At 39.1% G+C, this 19,148-nt stretch overlaps 1 protein-coding gene across 3 annotated transcripts; it reads left to right on the top strand.

The window, feature by feature from the left end:
• The first annotated feature begins 75 nt into the window (after positions 1–75).
• PSMD5 (proteasome 26S subunit, non-ATPase 5) lies at positions 76–19,010 on the top strand. 3 transcript variants are annotated; one of them, XM_058523905.1, is made up of 10 exons: positions 76–276; positions 5,814–5,958; positions 7,004–7,117; positions 7,560–7,688; positions 9,517–9,626; positions 11,199–11,341; positions 12,341–12,532; positions 14,209–14,318; positions 14,960–15,100; positions 16,364–16,576. In XM_058523905.1, the coding sequence occupies exons 1-10, from the start codon at positions 101–103 to the stop codon at positions 16,514–16,516; spliced, it is 1,413 nt and encodes a 470-aa protein (XP_058379888.1). In that variant the 5' UTR covers positions 76–100; the 3' UTR covers positions 16,517–16,576. The 3 variants fall into 3 exon arrangements, with proteins under 3 accessions (XP_058379888.1, XP_058379887.1, XP_058379889.1); XM_058523904.1 differs by lacking the exon at positions 16,364–16,576 and adding an exon at positions 18,199–19,010 and having other exon boundaries at positions 78–276; XM_058523906.1 differs by lacking the exon at positions 16,364–16,576 and adding an exon at positions 18,199–19,010 and having other exon boundaries at positions 251–321.
• Positions 19,011–19,148: the final 138 nt, after the last annotated feature.

Below are 19,148 nucleotides of genomic sequence, written 5' to 3'. Positions count from 1 at the left end.
GGGAGAGGGAGGCTGCGCCCGGCAGATCTCGCGAGGCTCGGGGAAGCGCGCCGCGAACAGGGCCGGGCGGGCGGATCCGCCAGCCCCTGCGGGAGGGGGCATGATGGCGGCCCAGGTGCTGGCGCTGCTGAGGGAGGTGTCGCGGCTGGAAGCGCCGATGGAGGAGCTGCGCGCGCTTCAGTCGGTGCTGCAGTCAGTGCCACTTAGCGAGCTCCGCGAGCAAGCGGCGGAACTGCGCCTTGGCCCGCTTTTCTCCCTGCTCAACGAGAACCATCGGTGAGAGGACGCTGCGGCTTCAGTGGGGGAGAGTGACAGCCCCAAGTATGGAAACCGGGGTGGGTGGGGTGAAGGGGAAGGCTTTTCCAGTCGCAGTGAAGGTAGAATATAGCTGAAATGTAGAGAGGGGAGGACCCTGGTCTGAGAGTCAAGAGACGGGGGTCAAGTCCAGGTTCTCAGGTGTGCCCCTGGCCTCTCTGCCTTCATCCTTGAAATAGGATTTGGGGGAGGAAAGCAAGGTTGCCCATCTGCATGGAGGACTCCACAATCCTGTGTACAGGTCCTTGGCTTTTTCCCTCTTAAGAAGGGGTGCTATCCTGGCAATTTGGCAAGATCCGTCAACATTTTTAATTCACATGCCTTTTGATCCAGTAATTCCTGTTATAGAACCTTAACATGCAAGTATACTCCGACACAAAGTGTACTGTATATACGGGAATATTCGTAGCAGAAGGTGACAGCAAAAACCTAGAAACAACCTAAATATCCATTAAAAGAGGATTCTAAATAAATTATGACACATTACTATGTAACACTATACAGCTGCTAGAAAAATTGAGGTAGATCTATACATGTGGACATGGAAAGATCTCTAATATATGTTGTTGAATGGAAAAAGAAAATTGTAGGAGTTTATGAGCCCCATTATGTGTTATTTTTACAAAGAATTACAATTTTCCCGCACAAACACACAGGGCTAGTATAACATTGGGAATGTCTGAAAGGTACAGCAGAAACTATTAATATAGAAGTGGGACTTAGAATGGTAGGATGGCAACTTTTACTTTTCATTTTATGCTCATTTGTTGTATTTGATTAAAAAACACTTTGTATTTGATCCTCCAATAATTTTAAAAGGTTGAAAATGTTTGTGATCCAGAAATTTAAAAGTGACCTTTCTGCTTGAAAGGAATGAGTCACTGAATCAACACTGGATGATTTCGGAAGACTTTCTTGGCTCTGACCTAAGATTCCTCCCTTTTTCCTATTTGTTCTCCCTTCATTAAATCCGTTAGTTAACATTATTGAGGTCTGTTTCTGAAATATGTCTTTGTTTGCCCATTTTAATTCAGGCCCTCGTTTTCTCCCTCTTGCTAGGTCTATTACATTAGTCTGACTTTTCATTACCTCAAAGCTTCCTTTTCTAGTGTGTCCTTGCCACACTACAACCACAGTGAACTTCTCGGGTCATTTGGCTCACGTCTTTTCCATGGTTTCCCATTGCCTACAGTGTAAAATCATGACTTCTTAGTCTGGTGTTTGGACCCTTACAGTATATTTCCATCCTATTTTCCAGCCTCATCTTTTTCCTCCACTCCTGTAAACATATTTCATCTGCTCCAGCTACCACGTGGCACCACTAACTTTCCCTTGATCATGACTTGGCACTTTTCTAACTTTGTTCATGCCATTCCTTCTAACTGAAATGCCCTCCCCTCTCTCCAAATCCTTTAAGGCCCAGGTGAAGTGCCATCCACTGCAAAAAGTCTTTCTTGGTCACTCCAGTTGCAAGTGACTGGTCCTCAGATCTCCTGAAGGACGTTATCATTACTTCTGTTGATAGTTAACACTATTGCTTTATGTTATAGTTCTGTATGTGTTTGTGTCTAGTTTGTAAATTCTTTGAAGGCAGGGGCTGTATTTTGTTCATCTCTGCATCTCTCATAGGGCGCAGCACATAATGCAATATATGCCAAATAAAAGATTAGACTCATAAATTTTAGAGAGGCCTAGTCCAACCACTTTATATTATAGGTGAAGAGACTTTCAAGGCTCATACCATAATTTAACACCAGAGATGCAATAGGAACTGAAATGAAGAGGAGTTTTAAGAATAAGTTCTATGGGGGGGATGGTTTGCTGACTGAAGGAGCAGTGCTCTAGCAAGCAGTCTTAATGAAAATTTAAAGGCAGAGTAATTCAGAACTGGGTACATAGTAGATAGCAATTGCAATTTGTGGAAATAATAATTCTCTGGATGGTAGATTGGCATTCTCCAGATGTATTGCTATTATCCTGGTTAAACCACACAGGTTGCTATATATTAGTTCAAGATCTGATCTGATAGATGTAAATCTAGAATCTTTTTTTTTTTTTGTGAGGAAGATCGGCCCTGAGCTAACATCCATGCCAATCCTCCTCTTTTTGCTGAGGAAGACTGGCCCTGTGCTAACATCTGTGCCCATCTTCCTCCACTTTGTATGGGACGCCACCACAACCTGGCCTGACAAGCGGTGTGTCGGTGCGCACCCAGGATCCGAACCCGGGCCACCAGCAGCAGAGCGCACGCACTTAACTGCTACACCACGGGGACAGCCCCTAAATCTAGAATCTTGATAGGAGTTTTTGTGAGGGAAAGTAAGTCCTAAGGTTACTGCTTTGCAACATGGAAGTCAAACAAGACTGATTATAAGTTATTAACTCTTTGGCTTCCTGGTTCCTAAGGGCCACATGTGGCCTGAAATGTGTGTACTATGTGGTTTAGCCTACCATTGCTTTTTTTAAAAACAGCTTTATTGAGATATAATTTACATAAAATAAACTGTACATGATAAAACATACAATTTGACAAGTTTTGACATGTATATACCCATGAAACCATTACCACAATCAAGATAGCAAAGCTATCTCTCACCCCCGGAAGTTTCCTCGTGCCCCTCAGTAATCCCTTCCTGCCTCAGCCAGGCAACCACTGATCTGCTTTCTATCACTATAGATGTTTGCCTTTTTTTTTTTAGAGTTTTATATAAATAGAGTCATACAGTATGTACTCTTTTGTTTGGTTTCTTTCACTCATCATAATTATTTTAAGATTTATTCATGTGATATGAATAAATACTTTATTCCTTTTTATTGCTGAGTAATAGTCTATTATATGGATGTACCACAATTTGTTTATTAATTCACCTGGTGATGAACATTTGAGTTGTCTCCAGTTTGTGTATATTACAAATAAATGCTCACTGCTGTGAACATTTGTGTACAAGTCTTTACATGGACATATTTTTTCTTCTCTCTTTGAGTGAATACCTAGGAGTAAAATGGTTGGGTCACATGGTAGGTGTACGTTTAACTTTTAAGAAACTGCCAAACTGTTTTCCAAAGTGATTGAACCATTATACATTCCTACCAGCAGTGTATGAGAGTGGATTATAAACCTAATATAAAACCCAAAACTATAAAATTTCTCAAAGAAAACTTATAAAAAAATTTTTGTGCCTTGGGTTAAGCAAAGATTTCTTTGATGTGACACCAAAAGCATGATCCATAGAAGAACAAATCAATAAATTTTGACTTCATCAAAATTAAACATTCTCCTCTTCAAAGGTCACAGTTAAGAGAATGGAAAGGCAAGTCACAAATGGAGAAAAATCTTTGTAAAGAACATATTTGATAAAGGACTTAAGTATTTGGAATAGATAAAGAACTCTCAAAACTCAATAACAAGAAAAGAACCCAACTTAAAAATCAGCGAATTATTTGAACAAGAAGATATATGGCTGGCAAATAAGCACATGAAAACATACTCAACATCATTAGTCATTAGGGAAATACAGATTAAAATCACATTGAGATTCTACTACATACCTATTAAAATGGCTAAAACATACGAACAAAAAACACCAAAACAACCCAAGTGTCCATCAGTGGATGAATAGATAAACAAAATGTGGGATATACATGCAATGGAATATTATTCAGCCTTAAAAAGGAAGGGAATTCTGACACATGCTACAACATGGATGAACTTTGAAGACATGCTAAGTGAAATAAGCTAGACACAGAAGGACAAATATTGTATGATTCCACTTATATGAGGTACATAGAGTAGTCAGATTCATAGAGATAGAAAGTAGAGGCTTTGGGCTAAAGGAAGGGGAGAATGGGGAATTAGTGTTTAGTGGATACAGTGTTTCTGTTTGGGAAAATGAAAAGGTCTGGAGATGGATGGTGGCAATGGTTGCACAACTGTGTGAATATACTTAATGCCACTGAGCTATATGCTTAAAAATGGTTAAAATGGTAAATTTTATGATATGTACAATTGCAGTTTTTTAAAAAAAGGAAAAGAAACACACACCCATTAACAGTCCCTCCCCATTCTCCCTCTTATCCTCTGCCCCAGCCCCTGGCAATCAGGAATTTGCTTTCTGTCTCTATGGATTTGTCTATTCTGGATATTTCATATAAATGGAATCATCATCAAAAGGAAGCCTTTCATATCTGGCTTCTTGCACTTAACATATTTTCAAGGTTCATCCATGTTGTAGCATGAATCAGTACTTCATTTCTTCTTATGGTTGAATAATATTCCATTGTATGGATATGCCGTATTTGTACATTTATTAATTGGTAGACATTTGGGTTGTTTCCACTGCTGTGAACATTTGTGTACAAATTTTTGTGTGGGTATATGTTCTCAATTATCTTGGGTATAAAAACATTCTTGATTACTCCCTTAGGCTCAGTTATGCCAAGTGCAATCCCTAAGTTAAAAGGATATGTTCATTTTAAGGCTTTTGCTGTGTATTGCTTAATCACCTTTTAGAAATGTTGTGCCAATTTAATTGTATACTCTTATTACCAGTATGTGAGTGCCCATTTACTTGTACTGGCTATTAAGAGACAAGGAAGTGATTCTTGAAATACTGTCTGTATCTACATCTGGTAGTCATCAAGTTCTGATTATATCCCTCTTTAACAGCTCTTCAAATCTTTTCCCTCTTCACCATTCCCACTGCTACTCCCCTGTTTCACTCCTTCATCGCTTATCATCATCAACTGCCTTCTAACTGAAAATTCTTTCTCTAACACTGATGCAGAGTTATTTCTATGAGTCTCATCTCATCGTGTTACTTCTCTACTTTAAAACCACTTCATGGCTTGCCATTGCCTTCTGGAAAAAGGCTAAATTCCATTGCAGAACATAAAAGACCTATCAGAATGTGGCTTCTGTGCATCTTTCCTGTTTTATTTCTTGCCCTTCATCTCCTGCCTTTTACCTTCTCCCCACTTCTCTCCCCTTCTGACCCCAGTCATACCAAGCTACTTGTGGTTCCTTGATTGCAAAACACTGTCTCAGTCCTCTTTGCCTTTTCATGTGCTACTACCTCTACCTGAAGAGATACTTGCTTCTCCCAGATAACTTGCACTTTTTCTTAAAATTTAGCTCAGGTGTTACCCCTCTGAGAGACCTTCTCTATACCCTGTGTTCTTTTTTGAGCTCCCACAGCTTCCAGCCGTAACCTATAGCATTTATCTACCTGGATTATAGTTGCCTTTCTGTTTTTCTGTGTCTTCCATTAGGCTGAGCTCCTTGAGGCTAAAGAATATATCTTATCCTTCTTTGTAGCCTCAGCACAGGCATGGCACATAATAGGTACTTAGTAAATGTTTAATAAATTAGTAGAAGCTGGTGTTTCCAAGGGAAGTCTGTGTGGAGGAGATCCTCATTGAGCCAGGCGACAGATATTATTAGGTTGTTACTTTCTGCCTGGCAGGACATGAACTAATAAGATCTATGGTGCCTCCTTTAGGGAACAGACTACTTTGTGTGTGTCCATTCTGGAGAGATTGCTCCAAGCTATGGAGCCAGTTCACGTGGCCCGGAACCTCAAGGTTGACCTGCAGAGGGGACTGACTCACCCCAATGATTCTGTAAAAATCCTCACTCTGTCCCAGGTATGAAATTTTACCAGCACATAATAAAGGAACCGACATTTAATGACCACTTGCTGTGGGCCAGGCTCTATGCTGGGTGCCAAAGACAGCGAGATGAAGAAAATACGCCCTCTCTCTGTCCTCGGGAGCATATAGTCTATTCTAGTGTGCATAGCTAACTATGACCAGGGGGATACAAGCTAAAGTAAGAAGTTCCGCTCAGTACCATCTGAATCATTCATTCATCAAATACTGACTGAGTTCCTTTTACATGGCAGGCGTTGTACCATATGCTGTTAGAGCCACCAAGATAAATAAAGCCTATTTCTTTCCTTCAAGGAGCCCCAAGTCTAGAGAAAAAGATTGCCATGTTAAGTCTTATTATAGTGGCATGAACGAAGTACTATTGTAAAGGTCACTAAACCAACAAATTAAAACAGTAACTCTTATCACCCTGGTAACTAAAACATCCTACTACTGTTTGGGTGAAGAGCTACTACTGAGGATTAATCTTGTTGAAACATTAGAAGCTGAGCAGTTAGTTATCCAGTAGGTATTCAACTACTCTTTTTCCTTTTCTCCTCTAAAGTGTTTATTCAACAAAAAGGGGAAAGCATCGATTTATTCATTGACCATTTATGTGCCAGACACTGTAGTAGGTGCTTTACCTATTTAGTCTTATTTAATCTTCATTACTATCCTGCAATTAAGTACTGTATTCCCATTTTGCAGACAAGAAATTAGGTTCAAAGAAGTTATTTAATTTGCCCAGGTCAATGCAGCTAAAAATTGATAGAACTAGGATTTGTATTGTTTTCACTCCTTAAGGTGTCTCAACTCTTTACCCACCTTTTATTATTTTTTTTTTTTCTTTCCTTTCAAAGATGTGACTATACCGTATATGTGTTTGGCTTTAATGAATTTGGGTCACTTGGAATTTTTGTTGATTTGTCTTAAAGCTGTAATCTGTAATTCCTAAAATAACTGCATACTAAGGAAATTTGACCATTGTGTGTTCACGTCGCCCTACCTTGGAAGAGTATTTCTGATTGTTTTTTTCTTGCAGGTTGGAAGAATTGTTGAAAATTCTGATGCTGTTACTGAGATTCTAAATAATGGTGAATTACTAAAACAAGTCGTTTATTGTATCGCTGGAGAGAATCTATCTGTAGCTAAAGCGGTAAGTCAGCTAGAACCATCAGCTTAAACATGCAGAGACATTAGTGTCCTAAAAGGTGAAAGAAGGCCTTCTGGATTGAGAGGTGAAGGTTTAAATGGATGATCTGTGTCATTGAATTTGCAACAGCAAATATATGGTATCAAATAAATAAATGGTGTCAAATAAATACTAGTCCCTTCTATTTTCTAGAATACACATATCTAAATTATCCATCATAGGGCTTACAATGTGTTGTTTGATAGGAAGCAAAACTTACATAATCTGTTTTCTGTTGGGAATAATATGTATCTTTTCCAATCATAAATAATAATTACTAAAATGTAAAATGTAAATGCTCATTGGGCAAGGTGCATTCCATACACTAATTTTCATATCAATCTTATGAAGTAGATATTAATATTCTATATTTTTATGACTTAGAGATATTTTCTTTCCTTGTAAGGCCATTAAATCCCTGTCAAGAATATCACTGACCCAGGCTGGACTGGAGGTTTTATTTGAAAGCAATCTGCTGGATGATTTGAAAAATGTAATGAAAACAAATGACATTGTTCGATACAGAGTGTATGAGGTAAGACTAAAAGCACACTTTCTGATGCCTACAATTCAGAGTGCAGTCAGGCTTACATTGGAAGGAAGATGGCTCATTTAACATGCGTTTATTGAGTATATAGTCTGTGTTAGGCCCTACTAGGTGCCGGGACTACAGGGATGAACTCCCAGCCTAGGGTGAGACAGTCAGATAAAAAGTATTTACATTGCACTATAAGTACTATAATAAAGGAGATACCGTTGAAGCTGGACTTTGAAAAAATTAGTTGTTGTAGTAGTAGTAAGAAGAAGAAGAAACGGCTTTCATTTGCACCAGCTTTATGCTGAGCACTGAGCTAAATCCTCACATATATTGTCTTCAGTTCTCACAGTAAACCCTATACATTACTATTGTTAACCTCGCTGTTGATGGAGTAATTGACCCAAGGCCACACAATTAATAGGCTACATATTCAGAATGGAACCCTGTATAGTAACTCTCTTCAAAACACTTCCTTTCTTTGCATGTCTTGATACCACACTATCCTGGTTCTCTTTCTGCCTCTCTAGCTGTTTCTTCTCAGTCTCTTGGCCTATTATCCTCTATTGAACTTTTTTTGTGTGTGTGTGTGTGTGAGGAAGACCAGCCCTGAGCTAACATCCGATGCCAATCCCCTTTTGTTTTTTTGTTTTTTTTTTTTTTTTGCTGAGGAAGACTGGCCCTGGGCTAACATCTGTGCCCATCTTCCTCTACTTTACATGGGACACCACCACAGCATGGCTTAACAAGCGGTATGTCGGTGCGCGCCCCGGATCCGAACCGGCGAACCCCAGGCCACCACAGCAGAGCGCGCACTTAACCGCTTGCACCACCGAGCCGGCCCTCCACTGTTGAACTTTTAATTGTTAGAGTTTGTGAAGGTGAAGTTGCAAGCCCCGTTCTCACTGTACTCTATATTCATTCCTAGGCAGTTTTATTCATCCTCTGATTTCAGCTCCCACCTAAAATGGTGATTAGTCTCAAATGTAAACCTTCAACCCAGACCTCTCTTCTGAACTCAGACCCTCGTGTCCAACTGCTTATTCACTCTCTCCCCCTTGGACATATTGTAGGCCCCTCACACTCGTTTCAAACCGAGCTCCTGATCTTCTCCACCCACCTCATGCCCCTAATAAACAGCAGCAACAAACTGGCCCTATCCCACAGTCTACATTGTTGAATACTAGACTTGAGCTCATTCTCTGTGAGGCCTTGTTCTCCCTACCACAGTCATCACATCATGTTGGTTTTACTTAAACCTGTGCATTTCTCTTCCTTGGTATAGCCACTACCATGCTAGTCTAAGCTGCCAGTATCTCTCACCCAGGCTGTTATTGTATTTGCATCCAAACTGGTATCCTCTCATCCATTTTTATCACCACTAGTCTATCTTCACATGCAGTCAGAATAATCTTTTAAAAATCCAAATCTGATTCTGTCATTCTTGTGCTTAAAATCCTTCCATGACCTATATATTTCAGTAAGCCCTCAGGGCATACTTGTGAATGAGTGAGTGAGTGATTCATAGAATGCGTGCATGAATGAATGATTTTTACAATCTTTTTGTTATTGCTGATTCAGCCTTTTGTACTCTAATTGAGGATTTGTGGGTTTTTTTTAAGTGCAGATACACCCAGATATAATGGAGTATTTCTGTGTCGAAGTAATTTCTTATGTGTTCAATGAAGTTTTCCTACTTGTGGAGACAAATAATGGATGTTTAAAAATTCAGTTATATAAAGTGCCTAATCCTGCATTTAACTAAAATGAGATCTGACAAGTTTGGGGCTGTTTTGACCTTTCTGCTTTTTCTGTTCTTTTGTTTCAGCTAATTGTGGAAATTTCTTCTGTGTCACCAGAATCTTTAAACTACTGTACCACCAGTGGATTGGTAACCCAGCTCCTCAGAGAGCTGACTGGTGAGGATGTGCTGGTCAGGTATGTTTGCTGAGAGAGTTCTTAAAACAAAAAGTCCTCTTTTGGAGGGCCGGGAAACAACCTTGAGACTCAGTGTGATCTTCCCTAGTAGAGCCTGTGCCCAGGTTGCAATCTCATGGCTGATGTATGTTACATCATGACAACATACTAGAATTTACCAAAGCCCCGCATAACCACTCAGGTTCTTTTGAATAACTGTATTACGTATCCTTAGGCGTGTGTGCTCTTAAAAAGTTATAGTCACATGGTAACTGCCATTTTGTATTAGTTAACATGTTAATATACGCATTGTTTGGTGTTGGTTTGTTGTTAAATAATAGCACTATGGCACGATAGTAAAAACGTGACTTTTGAAAATGAGCAATACTTGGGCTTGCCTATGTCTCTACTACTTATTATTTGTTTGACCTTGGAAAAATTATTGTAACCTTTCTGCACCTAACTTTCCTCATCTCCTAAAGGAAACAATGACAACTCTGTAAAGAAGATAATATGAGGATTAAGTGATTGACCATAGAGACCAATACACTGGCTGGCATAGGTCCTCAAAGAAATGTTAATTCCAGTCTCCTCACTCCCAGCCCCCTACTCCCTAAGTCCTCTTTAATATCTGCCACATGTTTCCTTGTTGATGTTCCACAATTTACTAATACGTCCTCACTGTTGGACACTTGGTTTGCTTCAAGTATGTTGCTGTTATGATAGCATTATTGTTATCATCTTTCTGTACACAGATTTTGTTTTCCTTATCTTAAATGATTTTCTGATTGTTCTATGTTCTTTAAATGTGACTGAATTCGTTAAACTCAGATGCATAAATCAGTCACCAGGTACACTGTTTCAAAGCATTGCTAATAAGGAAATTAATTGTGTTGATTATTTTTAGCTTTGTATCAGAGTTTGTGACAGAAAAAAACCAAACCTGCAAATAGTCAGTTAAAATACCTTAGAATCAACTATAAAAATATTTTTTTTAGTTAATTGGGGGAATTTGATCATGGTTAGATATTAGATGATACCAAAGAATTATTATTAATTTTTTAATAGGTGGCAAAGGCATTATAATTGTGTGAGAAAATATTCGTGTTTTTTAGAGATGCATACTGAAGTATGCGGGGGTAAACGGCAAGGTGACTAGAATTTGCTTTAAAACAATTCAGCAAAAAATGGAAAGAAAAAGAGATGAAATAAGTAAAGCAAAATCTTGATAACTATACAATCAGGATTATGGGTACATGGGGGCTTACTGTACTGTCCTTTTTACTCCTGTATATGTTTGGCATTTCAAAATAAAACAAAGGCTTAAAAAGATCTCTTAGGAAGTAACTATGTTATAGCGGAAGCAATAGTGAGCCTCAAGTCAGAAGGTGAGATTTAAGTCTAAACTCTGCCTATTAATAACAATGTGATTCTAGACAAGTCACTGCAATTTTCTCATCCTTGTGTCCTCATCTGAAAAGTGGAGCCAGGATTATTGACCTTTCAGATTTGGTGGGAAGAATTAAATAATATAACCTATATGAAAGCAGTTTATAAAGTATGCTAATCACAGGCAAAATCTTGGCATTTCAGAGCCACCTGTATAGAAACAGTGACATCGCTAGCAAGTACTCATCATGGACGACAGTACCTTGCTCAAGAAGGAGTGATTGATCAGATTTCTAACATAATTGTTGGGGCAGATTCAGACCCTTTCTCTAGCTTCTATTTGCCAGGTAAGAAATATCGATGCCTGTGGAAATGATAGTACGTGCTTTGTTTCTGAGTTATCTCTGACAGGAGTGGCCAGGGATTGTTTTCTTTAGAGCTGATTCCCTGAGATAATACCTATAGCCCCTTAATGAGATGGAATCTGTTGCCCTGGGAGCCATGAATTGTTGATTGTGATTTTCTGGAAGTGTTACTATTTAGAGCATTAGGATAGTTTCCTTTGAACTTCAGCCAAAAGAAACAAATAAAAATACTCATGAGCCAGCCCTGATGGCCTAGTGGTTAAAGTTCAGCACACTCCACTTTGGCGGCCCAGGTTCGGTTCCTGGCTGCGGAACCACACCACTCGTCTGTCAGTAGCCATGCTGTGGCGGCAACTCACACAGAAGAACTAGAACGACCTACAACTAGAATATACATCTATGTACTGGGGCTCTGGGGAGGAAAAAAAAACAGAGAGAGGAAGATTGGCAACAGATGTTAGCTCAGGGCGAATCTTTCCCAGAAAAAAAAAAAAAAATACTAGTAATGACATTTACAGTACGTTTCACTGATTCATCAAACTTCTGAGTTGGAATTTTTATCTAATATAAGATCTACTGCAGCCATTCTGTTCTAGGACATGGTTGATTCGTTTTTCTTGATCTCTTCTGGAAATTGGAGATTTATTCCTTCCTTATGTAGCCTCGCTTATCTCATTGATAAACATCTCTGTTTAAAAATTTCTTCCTAATAATGACTCCAAAGTTGCCTTCCTGTAATTGATATCCACAAGTCCTTGTTCTTTGTTCTCCCCCTTGCATATGACAGTGCTTCAGCATTTGGACCCAGCTCCGTTAACACCCTGGGGTTTCTGTTCTCTCAGGACCACTCATCACAGGTCCTTCAGTATCTCCTTATGAGGTCTGTCTGATTTCTGGGCAACACAGTACCATAACTGTTTTCCTCTTTCTGGCCCACAATTTTCCTCCTCTATTAAAATATATTTTTGTAAACATCTTTAGGATTTGTGAAGTTTTTCGGAAACCTGACTATTATGGATAGTCCTCAACAGATCTGTGAGCGTTATCCTGTCTTTGTGGAGAAAGTCTTTGAAATGACAGAAAGTCAGGACCCCACCATGATTGGTGTAGCAGTGGACACAATTGGAATCCTGGGATCCAGTGTTGAAGGAAAACAGGTTTTACAGAAAACAGGTTGGTATGATTTGTTTTGGCTTTCTTTAGGGATATCTTCATTTTTGACAGAGATTGAAGTTCATTTGCTGGTATGTTAACTGTATCATAAAAACTACTTTCACACATGGCAGTCTTTTTACCATGACCTTGGACTCATCCCTAAAAGTTTCATAATTATTACTGAAACTTTTTTTTGACTTGTCTGGTCCAAGCACTCTTTCTCCTCTACGTCTTCCTTACATAGTATTGATGGTACAAAGACCGTGGGCTGGAGTCAGAAAGACCTGGGTTCTTGTCCTAGTTCTAACACTGACTTAGCTTTTTGAACTTCATTTACTCACTTCACTACTCTAGGCCTCATTTTCCTCATTTATAAAAAGAGTATAACAACTACTCAGAGTTGTCGTGAATATTTAAGGAAAAGACACATTTGTTTTTTATTTGTAATATCAAGACAGGAAAAGAAACAAAAATTTGTTATAAGATTTTGTATTAAGAATGATACTTTTATCATCCTAAGTATCTTGAAAGCACTATGAATTCTACACAAAAAATAATATGCAGCACTGTTAAAACCCTGTGAGGTGTATGGTGAAAATGAGCATGCTGTTGTGTATCACAGCTAGTATCCTCGTTACCTGTTCTTTTCTAAGTGCTTTTACCTATGGCATATCCTTCTACGATCCTGCAAAGAACATACTATTGTCATTCTCATTTTGTAGATAAGGTAGCTGAAACTCAGAGAAGTTAAGAAAGTTTTCTAAGATCATACAGACTATGAGGCAGCTGCTGCTCAAATCCAGGTCCTTTGATTCCAGATCCTCTACACTTTGACTTATATACTGTATCACATATGAATGTGTGTTTTAGGCCTGTCACTTGGTCTCTGGCTACCTGTTTATTTTTATGTTGGTTTAGGTTGATAGAGGTCATAGTATATGAAAGCATACTTTAAAAAATCTCGTTGTTCACTTAGGATGGCTATTATTTTTTTAAAAAACAGAAAATAACAAGTGTTGACAAGGATGTGAGAAATTGAGACCCTTGTGCATATCTGATGGGAATGTAAAATGGTGCAGCTGCTATGGAAAACAGTATGATGGTTCCTCAGAAAATTAAACATGGAATTACCATATGATCCAGCAATTCCACTTCTAAGTACATACCCAAAAGAATTGAAAGCAGAGACTCAAACGGATAATTCTGTGTTCATTAACAGCATTATTCACAATAGCCAAAAAGGGTAGAAACAACCCAAGTGTTCATTGGATGGACAAATGGATACGCAAAATGTGGCATATACATACAATGGAATATTATCCCGCATTAAAAAGGAATGAAATTCTCATACATGGTACAACATGGAGGAACCTTAAAGACATTATGTTAAGTTAAATAAGCCAGACACAAAAGGACAAATATTGTATGATTCCACCTATCTGAGGTACCTAGAGTAGTCAAATACACAGAGACAGAAAGTAGAATAGTGGTTACCTGGGGATGGAGACAGGGGGAATGGAGAGTTATTGTTTAGTTTGAGAGGATGAAAAAGTTCTGGAGATGGATGATGGTGATGGTTGCACAACAATATGAATGTACTTAATACCACTGAACTGTATGCTTAAAAATCGTTAAAATGATGTTTTATGTTGTGTATTTTACCACAATAAAAAATATCTCATTATCCTTCAAAGGAACTCGCTTTGAACGCTTGCTCATGAAAATAGGATATCAAGCAAAAAATGCCTCAACAGAGCTCAAAATTAGGTGTTTGGATGCAATTTCATCACTTCTTTATTTACCAGTAAGTAAACTGGGAAATAGTGAAGGATGGTGGGATATGTTTGGGAGAATAAATCTGTATGAATCAACAGAATACTGGTTAACGTAATATAAATATTGACCAAATAAATGCCATTTTTCTTACTCTTAGTAAAAGATGATCACCCTCATTAAATAACTAGTGACATTTTTTTAAGTTAAAGTGGAATCAGAGTATTAGAACTGGAGATGACCCTAGAGATTGCTTAATCAACTCCATCAAAAAAAAACTGGGGGTCCAGCCCGGTGGCACAAGCGGTTAAGTGCGTGCACTCCACTGTGGCGGCCCGGGGTTCGCCAGTTCGGATCCCGGGCGTCCACCGACACACCGCTTGTCAAGCCATGCTGTGGAGACGTCCCATATAAAGTGGAGGAAGATGGGCACGGGTGTTAGCCCAGGACCAGTCTTCCTCAGCAAAAAAGAGGAGCATTGGCAGATGTTAGCTCAGGGCCAATCTTGCTCACCAGAAAAAAAAAAAAAAAAGCTGGGCAAGTTAGGCTGGGTTTGAGGAAGAGTGCTCCAGACTTGGTAGAGATCACGCAGCGAGTTAATGACAGAGTGCCATCAGAACCCAGGTTTCCTGACTTCCAAATGTCTTGAGATTTTCCTTTTCTGTCCTGCAGCCTGAGCAGCAGACTGATGACCTCCTGAGGATGACAGAATCCTGGTTTTCTTCTTTATCTCGGGACCCGCTAGAGCTCTTGCGTGGCATCAGTACTCAGCCCTTCCCTGAACTACGCTGTGCTGCCTTAAAAGTGTTCACGGTAGGCATCCTCTTCTTTTCCCCATGTCCTTCTGGGACTCTGCCAGTTCAACACATGAGTACTTACAATGAGCCGGTCTCTCTGCCATGCCCCGGGATACACAAGTGCATAGTACAGTTTCTGCCCTCTGCTATTAGTATAGACGAATGAGGGAGACAGATGTGTAAAAAGTATTAGGTATTATAAACGGTAGTAGTAAAAGGCATTAGGTGCTGTGGCAGAGGTTTGAACAGGGTGCTATGGGATCACAGAATTAATTCCAGATCCCCTATCTGCCATCTGGCAAGCCCTTATTGACCCAGCCCTGGTCTTCTTCCTGAGCCTTACTTCCTGCCATCCCCCTTCTGGGACTTAATGCTCTAGTGATACCAAACTGCTTGCTTCCTATCTCTGGACCCTGTATGCCCTCTGCAGTCAACACTCTTCCCCGACTTTGCTTGTTAACCTCTTATTCCTTCTTCAAGGACTAGCTCAGGTATCTCTTCAGCAAGCTTTGAGCAAACCCACAAGGCTGAGTTAAGTGGTTTCAGCTCTCATACTTTGCATTTATTCATTCATTCAGCAAATGTTGATTGAGTTCCTTTTTTTTGCTAGGTACTGGGGATACAATAGTGAACAAAACATACAAAGACCTTCCTTTCATGTCTGTCTAATGAGGGACCCAGGGAATAAATATAATTGCAGAGTTAAATTGTATAATTACAGTTGTGGTAAGAATTATACCTCTGTGTTCTATTTATTACATTACGTTGAAAGTGTTAATTTATTGACCTATTAAACAGAGTTTGTTGAGAATAGGAACCATATCTGATTTATCTTTGCAGCCCCCACATTTACCTGGTGCCTGGGCTGATAGAAATGTAGTAATCACTTTAGTAATCCTAATAATGGGATCTCAGGCAGCATGCTTGGCCTAGAGAGGGAGGGAACAAGGAGAGTGGAGGCGACAAGAGAGGGGATGCTTCCTGCAGGATGTGATACATGATCTGGGTTTTGAAGGATACAGTGTTCCCATCAGCTTCAAGAATCTTGTTTTTAGATTGCTTCACCCTTGTCAGTTAGTCACTGTGGTGGTCATTTTAGCTCCTACATTGGTAGTCCCATTATTACTTTATTTTTTTCCCACTATTCTATCTTATGCTTCACTTGGCCACAGTTTTAAGAGGTAATTTTTGATTTACTGGTTGGGATGGCTATTTTTATTTCAGTCCATCTTTCATCCTTGACTATTGTTAACTAAGCTGATGTTTGTCAAATTTTAAGATCTTGTTAAAATGTAGATTCTGGGCCGGCCCCGTGGCTTATCGGTTAAGTGTGCGCCCTCCGCTACTGGCGGCCCAGGTTCAGATCTCGGGCGCACACCGATGCACCGCTTCTCTGGCCATGCTGAGGCCGCGTCCCACGTACAGCAACTAGAAGGATGTGCAGCTATGACATACAACTATCTACTGGGGCTTTGGGGGAAAAATAAATAAATAAAATTATAAAAAAAAAAATGTAGATTCTGATTCAGTGGTTCTGGGGTGGAGCCTGAAATCCTGAATTTCTAACAAGCTTCCAGGTGATGCTGATGCTGCTGGTCTGCAGAACGCATTTTGAGGGGAAGAGACTAGGCTCTAAACCTGATTGTTCCTTGTTCGTTAAAATGTAGTAGTGAGGTTTTTAAAACTGTTAAAAAAAAATTTCGTTATTTTAAAATGTGGAAGATTGAGAAGTAGAAATTTTTAAAATTGCATAAAGTCATACCTGTTTGGTGTATTTCCTTTTAATATTAGTGTTAGTGTTTATTAATTTATTTATTTATTGGTGAAATATTTCAAACATACAGTCATATAAACATACCCTGCTTCCTCTGCCCAATCCCATTCCCCTTCCTCACTCTCTGGATATAATTACTGTTATGAATTCAGGGTTTAAAAGCCCACCTATGATTTTATACTTTTACTACATACATATATACCCTTAAACAAATTACAGTATCTTATGTATTCTTAAACTTTGCAAATGGTATCATGCTGTTCATATCATTCTGCAATTTGCTTTTTCTCTTCAACATTATGTTTTTAAGATTTATCTGTACTAAAAGAAGCAATTATAAAGTTGTTAGTATTTCATTGTATAGCCACAGTGTATCATCCTCCTGTTGGTGAAGATTTAGATAATTTCTATTACAAATGGTGCTGTCAAAAATATCATCTTGAGCACATGTATGAGAATTTCTTTAGTCTTTTCTTTTATAGATTTTGTTTTTATTTTTCCACTGTTTCAATTCTACCATGTACATAATTTAGATCTACTTTTTCATATAACAGGTTTACCTGTTCTTCATAGACATCATTCTTAATGTTTATTTAATTTTTTATTGCTATATACCGTAATTTACTTACCCATCCCCCCACCATTAGACATTTATATTGTAACTTTCACATTGTGTTGAACATCTTTATATACTTTTTTTTTTTTTTTTTTTGCTGAGGAAGATTAGCCTTGAGCTAACATCTGTTGCCAGTCTTCCTCCACTTTATATGTGGGTCACCGCCACAGCATGGCTGATGAGTGGTGTAGGTCTGCACCCAGGATCTGAACCCACGAACCTGAACCACTGAAGCAGAACGCACCAAACTTAACCACTACGCCACGGGGCCAGCCCCTACAAAGTTGTTGTTTTTTTTTTTTTTTTTGTAAGGAAGATTAGCCCCGAGCTAACATCCCATGCCAATCCTCCTCTTTTTGCTGAGGAAGACTGGCCCTGGCCTAACATCTGTGCCCATCTTCCTCTACTTTATATGGGATACCGCCACAACATGGCTTGACAAGCAGTGCATTGGTGCATGCCTGGGATCCAAACCCGTGAACCCTGGGCCGCTGAAGCAGAGTGCGCTCACTTAACCACTATGCCACTGGGCCGGCCCTACAAAGATTTTTTTCTAATATTTAGGTTATTAAATTAGATTCCCAGGAGGGAATTTACTTAGGCAAAAAGTAACATTTTGAAGCTTCATGTTGCCAGATTTCTTTCTAGGGATTGTTTCATCCCACTAACAAACTTAACTTCTTAAGGCTCAGAGGAATTGTGTTCTTTCTGCCTTCCATTTCAGGCCATTGCAGACCAACCCTGGGCTCAGAAGCTTATGTTTAATAGTCCAGGCTTTGTAGAATATGTGGTGGACCGGTCGGTGGAGCGTGACAAAGCTTCGAAGGATGCCAAATACGAACTGGTGAAAGCACTTGCCAATTCCAAGACAATTGCAGAAATCTTTGGGAACCCAAATTATTTGAGGCTCAGAACTTACCTGAGTGAAGGTCCATACTATGTGAAACCTATTTCCACCACAGCAGTGGAAGGAGCTGACTGATTTCTTCTAGAGTCTAGACCGTTTTTTGACCAAAACTTCTCCTAAGACTCCATCTGTAATTTACAAAGCAGAGACTTCCTGCCCCCCAGAATTATCGTGGAGTGTCTAATGTAATTTTAATCACCAACATTTGTTGTGTTTCTACATTGAAATACAATCTGAAACCAGGAAAGCAGGCAAGCTTGGTCTTAATTGAACCAGATGTTTTTCAGATTCCTTTGACTGCCTTAATCTTTGCAAGAAGATGGAAATTTTGTTCTCCTCCCAGAAAATTTCCATGGACTTACTGTCCTGTTTTAAAATCTGCTTCAACTGAAATGGAACCAAATTGTTTCTGAATTCTCTTCATCACTTTTCTTTTTCTTTTTTGGTCCCTTTTCCCCTTCTGATTCCACCTTCAAAGTCTTGGATATAAATATTCTTTGAAAAACAAGTAATATGGAATCTTAAAATTATGTTCTCTATACTAAGAAAAAATATTTTTAATAAGGTCTCTTGATTTTTTGTTGCTATTATTCCTTTGAAAAATAGTAAATAAACCTTTTAAAAATGTTTCTAGCGTTCTTTGATGCTTTTTTGCTGTTTATCTATGCATTTTACTCTGTTGTGGTTTTGGGGGAGGAGGAGTGATAATATGCTAAACCAGATAGGTCCCCAAACTGTCATTTTATTTCCTGGTGGGTCATAATTCT

This window comes from Diceros bicornis, chromosome 28 (genome assembly GCF_020826845.1).
Source record: "Diceros bicornis minor isolate mBicDic1 chromosome 28, mDicBic1.mat.cur, whole genome shotgun sequence".
Lineage (NCBI taxonomy): Eukaryota > Metazoa > Chordata > Mammalia > Perissodactyla > Rhinocerotidae > Diceros > Diceros bicornis.
This window is presented reverse-complemented; position numbering and strand designations above follow the sequence as displayed.

Coding starts and splice junctions, on each gene's coding strand:
- PSMD5 (XM_058523904.1), top strand. CDS start 101: ATGATGGCGGCCCAGGTGCTGGCGCTGCTGAGGGAGGTGTCGCGGCTG. Junction 7,689..9,516: donor TTCGATACAGAGTGTATGAG/GTAAGACTAAAA, acceptor CTTTTGTTTCAG/CTAATTGTGGAAATTTCTTC. Junction 9,627..11,198: donor GGTGAGGATGTGCTGGTCAG/GTATGTTTGCTG, acceptor TTGGCATTTCAG/AGCCACCTGTATAGAAACAG.